The sequence below is a fragment of the Poromitra crassiceps genome (assembly GCF_964638095.1).
Source record: "Poromitra crassiceps genome assembly, chromosome: 11".
NCBI lineage: Eukaryota > Metazoa > Chordata > Actinopteri > Beryciformes > Melamphaidae > Poromitra > Poromitra crassiceps.
This window is the reverse complement of record NC_139643.1, coordinates 33,200,621-33,212,989: the sequence shown is the minus strand read 5'-3', so window position 1 is coordinate 33,212,989 and position 12,369 is coordinate 33,200,621. Positions and strand designations below refer to the sequence as shown.

At 45.3% G+C, this 12,369-nt stretch overlaps 1 protein-coding gene across 1 annotated transcript in view; it reads left to right on the top strand.

The window, feature by feature from the left end:
• dync1i1a (dynein cytoplasmic 1 intermediate chain 1a) overlaps positions 1 to 12,369 on the top strand; it is a gene marked incomplete at both ends in the record, with an annotated part of 85,498 nt that overhangs the window by 48,426 nt on the left and 24,703 nt on the right. Inside the window, one exon of the mRNA XM_083645562.1 lies at positions 8,450 to 8,596. Coding sequence (XP_083501688.1) covers positions 8,450 to 8,596 — 147 coding nt within the window. The remainder of the gene's footprint in view (positions 1 to 8,449; positions 8,597 to 12,369) is intronic.

Genomic DNA, 12,369 nt, shown 5'->3' with positions numbered 1-12,369 from the left:
TTATATATATATATATATATATATATATATATATATATATATATATATATATATATATATATATATATATATATATATATATTTTTTATAATCGATTTTTGACGCGATCGACCTGGGGTCAGTCCGCGGTCGACCAGTAGACCGCGATCGACTGGTTGGGCACCCCTGTACTAGGCTAAACCTACTGTACCCATGAGTCCAAATAGAGAAATTCCACCAGGTGACATTTTGCTGCTGTTCGTGCAAAATGGTCTCAGGTGTGGCCCCCAGAATCTCCCATTAGTATTCAACAGAATACTATTAAAATAGCAAAAAAAATTTTTTATATCAACAGGGCTTTAAATGAGGGGTACTCAAACTTTTTGGTTGAAGGTCCACTTATGAAATTCAAAGGTCCGGAATAATGCCAGTAAAATGCACCGACATAAATCAATTTCCATAACTTGTCCATAACATAAGTTAAACATAACTTTAAGTATACACATTCAATACTATAGTATAGTGGGTTGAATCAGTGGATAAATGTTTGCCTATAACTATGCCAATTGTTCACTGTTCAAACTGCTGCTGTAGGAGTCTTTAGTAATGTTCAAACTGCTGCTGTAGGAGTCTTTAATAATGTTCATCGTAGAAAATCCAGACTCGCATCGATATGTGGAACCAAACATGCTGAGCACATGAATGGCCGCCTTCTGAAGGTAGGAACATCTGCTGCGGTAACGCAATCGGCGACCCGCCTCACTTTGCAAAAAGTGCCAGAAACGAAGCGGAATGGGTAATGTGTTGTTTGTTGCCAAGCAACCAAAGTAGTGCTGAGTTGTTCTCTTGAGAAGTGACACATTTTATCCACTCAAGTTGAACTCTTTTCAAGTCTTTGCCGTGCCCAAACAGTGCAGAAAAAAACGCCATCCACTGCGTAGCCGGCGGTGAGTGCGGAATCTGCGCTCCTTCCATAGGAAAATACATGTAGGATGTTTTATTTTATTTTATTTATTTCCCCCCAGTTGTACTTGGCCAATTTCCCCCTGCTGCCCCGGTTGCTGCACCCCCTCTGCCGATCTGGGGAGAGCCGTAGACTAGTGCTATGCTTCCTCCGACACATGCACGGTTGCCAGCTCCTTCTTTTTTCACCTGACGGCGGGGAGCTTCACCGGCAGGACGTAGCCCGTGGGACACAGCCAATCGTGCTTATATGGACGCCCGACCAAGCCGCGATAACACAGGGGCGCGAACCTGTGACTCTCAGGTCGGTAGGCAGGGAATCTACCGCTACGCTACCCGGACGCCCTAAAATCAAGGACGCTAACTTGCACTCTGCAATGTGTTTCACACATGTGCTCGTGGCCTCTCGCACACAAGCGATGTCATGTCATCACATCATGTCAGTCACACAACGTGTCGGACACCAATGTAACACAAGGTCCAGTCTGGATTGATTTGTAGTACGGTCCGGATCCGGACCGCGGCCCAGAGTTTGAGAAGCCCTGGTTTAGATGTTTGATGCTGAGACAGATACAGTATGCCGTCCAATTACATCATTTTCATTCCGTTACCATCGGAGCGTGGTGGAGGAAGCAACAATGGCAAGAATCCATAACTTTGAAATGACAACAACAGGCATACAGTAAGTGCTTACTGCTAGCATCTACCACACACAAGGACCAAGATGATCAATACCGATCTATAGCTATTGTAGTAGCCTTAGGCTGCTAGCCTAGGAATTGAGTGGGATATAGTAGAGTAGAAAAGGCATCATTTATAGCACAAAAGCTGGTGTAAAGCGAGCGCCAGTGAAAACGTGCATCAAGCAAACGCACGAGAGAAGGAAAATAAAGGAGAGAGAAGCTGGAGGAGGGAGAGAATGGCCTGTTGTATTCCCTGAGCCTCCTCCTCATTCTTTGCTGGGTGAAATGGAGACTGGGCCTTGGTATGTCTCTCCCTCTGCCAGCAACCACAGAGTGACACAATCCGTGGGGTGTCATAAACGAGTGAAGCCAGGGGGGAGAGAGAGAGAGAGAGAGTGGGGGGATGGGGGGGGGGGGGGAGAGAGGTGGGGATGCCAAGGGAAGACAGTGTGATCCATCTGGTCCTGATAAGGCCTAGTGGAAACCAGATGAGTGCGGTGAGCGGAGAGGGGGAGAGGCGGGAGGGAGGAGAGGAAGGATGGTGAGCGGAGAGGGGGAGAGGCGGGAGGGAGGAGAGGAAGGATGGTGAGCGGAGAGGGGGAGAGGCGGGAGGGAGGAGAGGAAGGATGGAGGAGCGTGGTGGATCTCCTTGGGAGGATATACTGCCTATCGTGCCCTATCACCCGCCGCCCCCCGCTGCTTCTTCTCAGCGCTCCACTCTCCCTCTGCTTCTGCCCTCGCCAAGCCAACTTTAGCAGCAGCTTTTTTGCCCTCAGGAAAGAAAGAAAGAAAAAGAAAGAGAGGAGGCAACAAAGGAGGGAGTGTTTCTCTCTCTCTTTCTCCCCCCCCACTCCCTCTCTCTCTCTCTCTTTATCTCTCTGTCATTCCTCCTAACCTCCCTAATCCCTCGCTGGGTGCCATCTTTCATCACGGTCTACCATGTGTGTATTATCCTCTACAGAACACTTCCCAATAATATAATAAGGCCTGCCAGAAGCACTTAGCCTTGTGAGCCTATGTGAGATATGGTAGATGATACTTGTGTGTGTGTGTGTGTGTGTGTGCGCGTGTGTGTGTGTGTGTGTGTGTGTGTGTGTGTGTGTGTGTGTGTGTGTGTGCGTGTGCGTGTGTGTGTTTCTCGCATGCTTAAAAACACACACACACACACACGCACAGACACACACTGCGCGCCTCGCCTCAGGAAAGAAACGAACCCCACTGCTCTGACGGCGTGAGTCCGCGCCTGTAAAACGTCCACAATTCACCTCAAGCCCAATATACAGAAAGTGACTCTCCGGCTTGTTATTCTTGCCCTTCCCTGTCGCTGTCCACATCCTCTCTGTCTGCGCTGGCAGGAGATGACTTAGCAGGTGTCTGACCCGCGCTGCACGCACAGACCAGGAGGTGGAGAGCAGCAGCCAGGGCCGCGTTCAATTCTCTGTTCCCAAAGTTTACCTATCGACTCTACTTTTACACTTTATATATTTTTTTTACATCGTTATGTTTACACTGTGGAATAAATTCACGGATACCACAAAAAATGCAGTGCTCCAGTCAGTGCTGACACATGCACACGAATGCATGAGAAGTAAATGGAAAGACTTGTAGCGTCCAGCCTAAACAGAACCCATTCCCAATAATAGAGAGCCAAAGTGAAACGTCACTCCCTGCTTTCTCCCTGTACTGCGAAAAATATGAATGGCGGTGGACGGTGGACTGTTGCACTAGAAGTTATAAATCAGAAAGACTACATGCACTGTCGCCTAAGTGACGTCACTTTCTCTACCGGCAAAGCTGAAGACCGGCGACATGCCACGAGCTTCCACAAGCTACAGTATGTAGTTTTTATACGAAACTACTAACCCTTACATTTCAGTTTGACGACAAACTGTGACTTTCTTGACATGCAAAGTTATGTTTTAAATTGACAAAATTAGCGTTGGCACCCCGTGGCCCAATTCAAACGGGATCAAAAAAGTAACCATATTCTCCGTCCACCGCCATTCATATTTTTCGCAGCGCGGGTACAGGGAGAAAGCAGGAAGTGAAGTTTCACTTTGGCTCTCTATAATACGGCGCTAAACTCAGTCATTAATTTCCTACAGCATGACATCTGAATCGGGAAGGCCGCTTTCGCTTTAAAGTGTCAACCAATTCCCGGCGGGGCTTTAAATCATAAAGTTCCCTATGGCGCGGGACAAATTGATCTTATTTCAGTGGCTAATGACACACAGTGCGTTTGAATAGCGTATAACTCAGAACCATATGTGTCGATGTGACATATGATTAGAGGCGTTTAGGGAGAATGGCTTTTATGCGAGGTCCAACTGGCTGTTGGCAGGCGCCTCAAAGCGCACTATCGGGACCGAGTCGGGGCTAATTTTCAGTAGCTCTCTCAGTGCGCCTGACAGTGTGTGTGTGGGTAATGATGGCATAACGTGCGGTTTTTCAAAGAGGGGACTCGGAGTTGAGTCGAGGGATTTTTCCTCTTAAGATGGGCACACTGATAGAGCTTAGGAGTTCCACCAACATGTGGAGGACATAGAGGGGGCGCTTTTCATTTGGGTTGGCCTCTCTCCCTGTCGGTACTCATGTGGGGTGTAGATGTTTCTGGGGTGATCACTACTAGAGAGCTGTTTTCTGTTTGCGGGTGTGTGTTTGTGTTAATATCAATCAATATAAATAACAAACAACAAACAACAAACAGAACAAACAGATACAAGTTTCTGTAGTGAGTTGAAGATCAGAGTATCAATCATAACATACTTGATAGATAGTGTACAGATTTTGTTCTGTTCCATATTGTGCCAATATAACAATATTTCAAACTCAAACGAGAATGATAGTTTTATTGCAGCCTTATGGTTACAATCCCCCTAGTCTTATACTGTAGATAAGCTTCTTATAAAGATGGAGGAGTCAGAGAGGGAGAGGCACAGACAGAGGGGAATCCAGAGGAAAATAGGAATAAGAATATCCTCTCTATGAAAAAGTGGAAAAGAATCGAGAAATGTGAATGTAATCGTTAGAGTTTCTACATGAGAACTCACAATGGTCATGGTGGTGGAGTCGTTTTGGGCTGGAGGGGTCAGGACTGGGGTGTATAAACCCAGGGATGGAGCGCTGTGTCTGGGGGAGCGGGGTGTATAAACCCAGGGATGGAGCGCTGTGTCTGGGGGAGGGGGGTGTATAAACCCAGGGATGGAGCGCTGTGTCTGGGGGAGCGGGCCTCCTCTGACGGAAGCCTGCCAGACGACCACAGAGGGATCAAGCTCAAGCCCAAACTCTTGGATATTAGCGGCGATCGAGTTGAAAGGCAGATTCTTCCATCTGTGTATGAGTCTTGTCGTTGTGCCATTGGCTCCGAGTAGCTGACTTACTGTCATAAATACTTTTCTGAAGACTTCTCAAAGTTGCAGTCACTCTGCTGATTGGTTAGGATATGAATTATGATTCAGAAATCTGTTATAGATTTTAGAGAATAGAGGTACACCAATAGATACAGTCAAAGTCTCGTCATAGACCCTGGGCTAGCTGGCTGGGGGCGTGGTCAGGGTGGGGTAAATCCCCCATTCTCCCCATTCAGCATAGTTAGCATTTAGCTGCTAGCCCAGCCCAGGCAGACAGGATCGGGGATTCAACCACCGCAGTAATCACACATCTGAACAGACATCTATGTACTTGCTCTAGAATCCCCAATCCTGTAGTGTAGAGCTGCAGCACCGTTCTTTGGTGAGTCAGCCCATTGAGATATATGGGGGGTTTTACCCCAGCCATAGTAACATTTTGTGGGCGTGTATTGCAATGTTGCTATCTTACCATACAGAAACACAGTACAGTTATACAGTATATGGTAATGAAATTTTAAACTACTTGTGTTGGAGAAAATATAAGTTCCATGGGCATTTCCTAATCAATAAGCTAATAATTGCATACGCATGCCCATGGAACTTATATTTTCTCCAACAACTTGTATTGTGCCTTTATTCAATACAGTATTATGCACGTTAAAATCCATATAAAATTTACCTTACACCCTATTCTTTATGGAATAACAGCCTATGACATGCCATAAATCACACTATTCCAGATATTCCTGGTCAGACCATCAAACACTAATGCTAATGCGTGCTAATAAACCTTAAACCCAGATCCCTGTGTGTCTGACTGTGTAAATAAACTTCTGGGAGAGTTCCTCTCTGCTGGCCGACAGGCGACTTTTATTTTGACCGCCGAAGTTCAGTTTATTTTGAGTCGGCACATCTGAAGCGACTCCTCTGCAAGCCGTGACTCCTCATATTCAGAAGGAACGAGAGAGAGAGACAGAGAGAAAGAATGAGAGAGAGAGAGAGAGAGTACTGTGTGCTGTGTTTTCTTTCCCTCTGGTTTGTTTTCCAGTCCCTTTCAAAATGAACTCTGGGAGTTGGAGTTGGCTGCTGCACACATGGTGTGGTGGCAGCCAGGGAGGGAGATAGAGACAGAGAGCACGAGTGAGAAAAAAGAGCAACAAATGTTATATTCTTACAGACTCTCAGATTCAGTAGAGTCTTCCTACCAATCTAAACAAGGACAAGTCTTGTAAGTTAACAGTGTCTGCTTGGTTCAAGTACCAATTGATCAAGTGAAAACACTAATATACCTAGCTTATTGTTGTCGGTTCATTGCACATATGTATGTACGCTGTATGTACAACAAGACACATGAACAGGCTCGGACACAGGAACATAAAATAATAGTAAAACAACAACAACAAAAAACATACATACATTATCGACATTCAATATAACCATGTGGTGCTACCAGCCGCTTAATGTACTTATGTGCTTATAAGAGATATTGTGCAAGGGATCCCAAGCGAGGGGTCGATGAGAATCCAGCCAGGCGAGTCACCCATCGCCCCCAACCTCATCAAGCTAGTTACGGGTCCCAGATGGCAGAATTTTTTTAAAGTGAGTTGGTCCTCAGGAACCTAAGTCTCTCCATCCGTATAACAGAGGCCATGTTTGTCAACCACAATTGAAAAGAAGAGAATGAGTTTCTTGGCAACAGTTATAAGCTGAATTACACATTGACAAATACTCCATCCATCCTCTTTCTAGTTAACCAGAGTAGTCATGCTGCTGAGTCATGTGAAGAAAGCTCATTTCCAGGTGAGACCAGGCCAAGACTTCACAAGTCAACACAACAGGAAGTGGAAACTTTGGAGATCTAAAAAGTGGTCAACAGCAGTGAAATTGAAATACCTTTCAAGAACAGGGGCAACGGTAGCTTAACTACTGTAGGCTACACTAGAAATGTCAAGCTACCATTAATTCACTTGCTGTTTTGAATTTTAGACTTGAAATTATGTCAGCCTCCAAAATGTGCCCAATATGTTTTCTTAGACCAAATGTACGCGTTGTCTTTATCTACTTAAATTGGCGGCTTTAAGGCCTTAATACTAGTATTATTGCATGCTCCCCAAGTTCAGTTTTTGTATTGGGAATTTTGTATAAAAGACAAGTTCCTGGCTTGTACTGTCCATGATTTGACTGAATGAATGAATGAAGGCACTTAACACAGGTGGCTCACCTGGTAGAGCACCTGGTAGAGCACCTGGTAGAGCACCTGGTAGAGCACCTGGTAGAGCACCTGGTAGAGCACCTGGTAGAGCACCTGGTAGAGCGCGTACCACAAAGGCTGACCCGTGGCCCTTCGCCCCTCCCCCTACCATTCCTGTCCATTTTTTAACAAGCCAAAGCATTTTTCATTTAATTGCTAGGAACAACCATCCAGCAAATAATTTAGATGCAAATACAAGCATACTGAACCATACAGATGTATGGTTCAGAAAAAAATTAAAATCAAATATTGAAGGGGGAAAAAGTGTAATTCTGCTCGCCCCTCCGCATCACGACGACGCTCAAAACATGTTCTCATAATCAGCGGCGGTGGCTGTGGGTCAGGGAAGGCTCAGCGTTGCACGCAGACGCCCATATGGGACGAGCACTGAAGAGGAACCAAAACTCAATAAACACGGCATCGGGGGGAGGGGGCGGCGGGGGGGGGGGGGGTTAGTTCAAGGGTGCGCTTGTCATGATGGAGGCTACAGTGTGCGCTCCAGTGGCTGCTGGGGTTTTGATGCTGTAATGTGAAACGGCTGGGGGAGAGAGGACTACAATTCCCCTCTTTGTCTGGCCTGCACCCCGGCGTCACCCCGCGCGCCTCTCCTCGCCGGACCCTCACCGTCGCCAAGCTCATCATCTCTCCCTCCATCTCTCTATCTCTCCGCGCCTGCCACCCATCACGCCCCCCTCCATCGCTCCCCCCCTCCGCTAGCGTTGCCGAACTCCCCGCGTATCTGTTTATATCTTTATTTTTCCCGCTGTTCGATTGGTCTGTACTTGTTCACTGTCTGCCTTTTCATCTGCTCTGCTCTACTCTGCCTCACTTTCCTCCCAATGGAGTACCGCAGGGATGACGTGTTTTTCTAGGCCAACCCGGAAGTTGGCGTCACGCCTGGAAGTTAATGGGATTTTTGTATAATTATGTGTAGCCACTTTTTGGACGATTGCCTTCATGCTTAAAAACTCATGAAACTGGTGTTTGTTTGTGAAGCTTAACACAGTTTCATAAACCTTTGTTAACTACAGATCTTACTTCATGCATCTACCCAAAATCCCCATCCAAAAATCCCATTGACTTCTAGACAAGACAACCAGGCGATGCTAACTTCTGGGACTCACTCCTGAGTCCTGCGGCACTAGTCGTACCTGAATATGTAGTGATTCCTCTTTCTCATCCCCCCCCCCCCCCTCTCTCTCTCTCTCTCTCTCCGTCCACAGTCTCCGGTGGTGTCAGTGGGCTTCGCCAGGTTCCATCCCAACCTGGTGGTGGGGGGGACTTACTCGGGACAGATCGTCCTGTGGGACAACCGCAGTCACCGTCGGACCCCCGTGCAGAGGACCCCCCTGTCTGCTGCCGCGCACACTGTGAGGCTGCGTCCCACTCCCATCAGATACTGTATACGTCCAACACAACAGAATATAAGGCTGCATCTCACTAACATCAGATACTGTATACGTCCAACACAACAGAATATAAGGCTGCGTCTCACTAACATCAGATACTGTATACGTCCAACACAACAGAATATAAGGCTGCGTCTCACTAACATCAGATACTGTATACGTCCAACACAACAGAATATAAGGCTGCGTCTCACTAACATCAGATACTGTATACGTCCAACACAACAGAATATAAGGCTGCGTCTCACTAACATCAGATACTGTATACGTCCAACACAACAGAATATAAGGCTGCGTCTCACTAACATCAGATACTGTATACGTCCAACACAACAGAATATAAGGCTGCGTCTCACTAACATCAGATACTGTATACGTCCAACACAACAGAATATAAGGCTGCGTCTCACTAACATCAGATACTGTATACGTCCAACACAACAGAATATAAGGCTGCGTCTCACTAACATCAGATACTGTATACGTCCAACACAACAGAATATAAGGCTGCGTCCCACTAACATCAGATACTGTATACGTCCAACACATCAGAATATAAGGCTGCATCTCACTAACATCAGATACTGTATACGTCCAACACAACAGAATATAAGGCTGCGTCCCACTAACATCAGATACTGTATACGTCCAACACAACAGAATATAAGGCTGCGTCTCACTAACATCAGATACTGTATACGTCCAACACAACAGAATATAAGGCTGCGTCCCACTAACATCAGATACTGTATACGTCCAACACAACAGAATATAAGGCTGCATCTCACTAACATCAGATACTGTATACGTCCAACACAACAGAATATAAGGCTGGGTCCCACTAACATCAGATACTGTATACGTCCAACACAACAGAATATAAGGCTGCGTCCCACTAACATCAGATACTGTATACGTCCAACACAACAGAATATAAGGCTGCGTCCCACTAACATCAGATACTGTATACGTCCAACACAACAGAATATAAGGCTGCGTCTCACTAACATCAGATACTGTATACGTCCAACACATCAGAATATAAGGCTGCGTCCCACTAACATCAGATACTGTATACGTCCAACACATCAGAATATAAGGCTGCGTCTCACTAACATCAGATACTGTATACGTCCAACACAACAGAATATAAGGCTGCGTCCCACTAACATCAGATACTGTATACGTCCAACACAACAGAATATAAGGCTGCGTCCCACTAACATCAGATACTGTATACGTCCAACACATCAGAATATAAGGCTGCGTCTCACTAACATCAGATACTGTATACGTCCAACACAACAGAATATAAGGCTGGGTCCCACTAACATCAGATACTGTATACGTCCAACACAACAGAATATAAGGCTGCGTCCCACTAACATCAGATACTGTATACGTCCAACACATCAGAATATAAGGCTGCGTCTCACTAACATCAGATACTGTATACGTCCAACACAACAGAATATAAGGCTGTGTCCCACTAACATCAGATACTGTATACGTCCAACACAACAGAATATAAGGCTGCGTCTCACTAACATCAGATACTGTATACGTCCAACACAACAGAATATAAGGCTGCGTCCCACTAACATCAGATACTGTATACGTCCAACACAACAGAATATAAGGCTGCATCTCACTAACATCAGATACTGTATACGTCCAACACAACAGAATATAAGGCTGTGTCCCACTAACATCAGATACTGTATACGTCCAACACAACAGAATATAAGGCTGCGTCCCACTAACATCAGATACTGTATACGTCCAACACAACAGAATATAAGGCTGCGTCTCACTAACATCAGATACTGTATACGTCCAACACAACAGAATATAAGGCTGCGTCCCACTAACATCAGATACTGTATACGTCCAACACAACAGAATATAAGGCTGCATCTCACTAACATCAGATACTGTATACGTCCAACACAACAGAATATAAGGCTGCATCTCACTAACATCAGATACTGTATACGTCCAACACAACAGAATATAAGGCTGCATCCCACTAACATCAGATACTGTATACGTCCAACACAACAGAATATAAGGCTGCGTCTCACTAACATCAGATACTGTATACGTCCAACACAACAGAATATAAGGCTGCATCTCACTAACATCAGATACTGTATACGTCCAACACAACAGAATATAAGGCTGCGTCCCACTCCCATCAGATACTGTATACGTCCAACACAACAGAATATAAGGCTGCGTCCCACTAACATCAGATACTGTATACGTCCAACACAACAGAATATAAGGCTGCGTCCCACTAACATCAGATACTGTATAAGTCCAACACAACAGAATATAAGGCTGCGTCCCACTCCCATCAGATACTGTATACGTCCAACACAACAGAATATAAGGCTGCGTCCCACTCCCATCAGATACTGTATGTATACGTCCAACACAACAGAATATAAGGCTGCGTCCCACTAACATCAGATACTGTATACGTCCAACACAACAGAATATAAGGCTGCGTCCCACTAACATCAGATACTGTATAAGTCCAACACAACAGAATATAAGGCTGCGTCCCACTCCCATCAGATACTGTATACGTCCAACACAACAGAATATAAGGCTGCATCCCACTAACATCAGATACTGTATACGTCCAACACAACAGAATATAAGGCTGCGTCTCACTAACATCAGATACTGTATACGTCCAACACAACAGAATATAAGGCTGCGTCCCACTAACATCAGATACTGTATACGTCCAACACAACAGAATATAAGGCTGCATCTCACTAACATCAGATACTGTATACGTCCAACACAACAGAATATAAGGCTGGGTCCCACTAACATCAGATACTGTATACGTCCAACACAACAGAATATAAGGCTGTGTCCCACTAACATCAGATACTGTATACGTCCAACACAACAGAATATAAGGCTGCGTCCCACTAACATCAGATACTGTATACGTCCAACACAACAGAATATAAGGCTGCGTCTCACTAACATCAGATACTGTATACGTCCAACACAACAGAATATAAGGCTGCGTCCCACTAACATCAGATACTGTATACGTCCAACACAACAGAATATAAGGCTGCATCTCACTAACATCAGATACTGTATACGTCCAACACAACAGAATATAAGGCTGCGTCTCACTAACATCAGATACTGTATACGTCCAACACAACAGAATATAAGGCTGCATCTCACTAACATCAGATACTGTATACGTCCAACACAACAGAATATAAGGCTGCGTCCCACTCCCATCAGATACTGTATACGTCCAACACAACAGAATATAAGGCTGCGTCCCACTAACATCAGATACTGTATACGTCCAACACAACAGAATATAAGGCTGCGTCCCACTAACATCAGATACTGTATAAGTCCAACACAACAGAATATAAGGCTGCGTCCCACTCCCATCAGATACTGTATACGTCCAACACAACAGAATATAAGGCTGCGTCCCACTCCCATCAGATACTGTATACGTCCAACACAACAGAATATAAGGCTGCGTCCCACTAACATCAGATACTGTATACGTCCAACACAACAGAATATAAGGCTGCGTCCCACTAACATCAGATACTGTATAAGTCCAACACAACAGAATATAAGGCTGCGTCCCACTCCCATCAGATACTGTATACGTCCAACACAACAGAATATAAGGCTGCATCCCACTAACATCAGATACTGTATACGTCCAA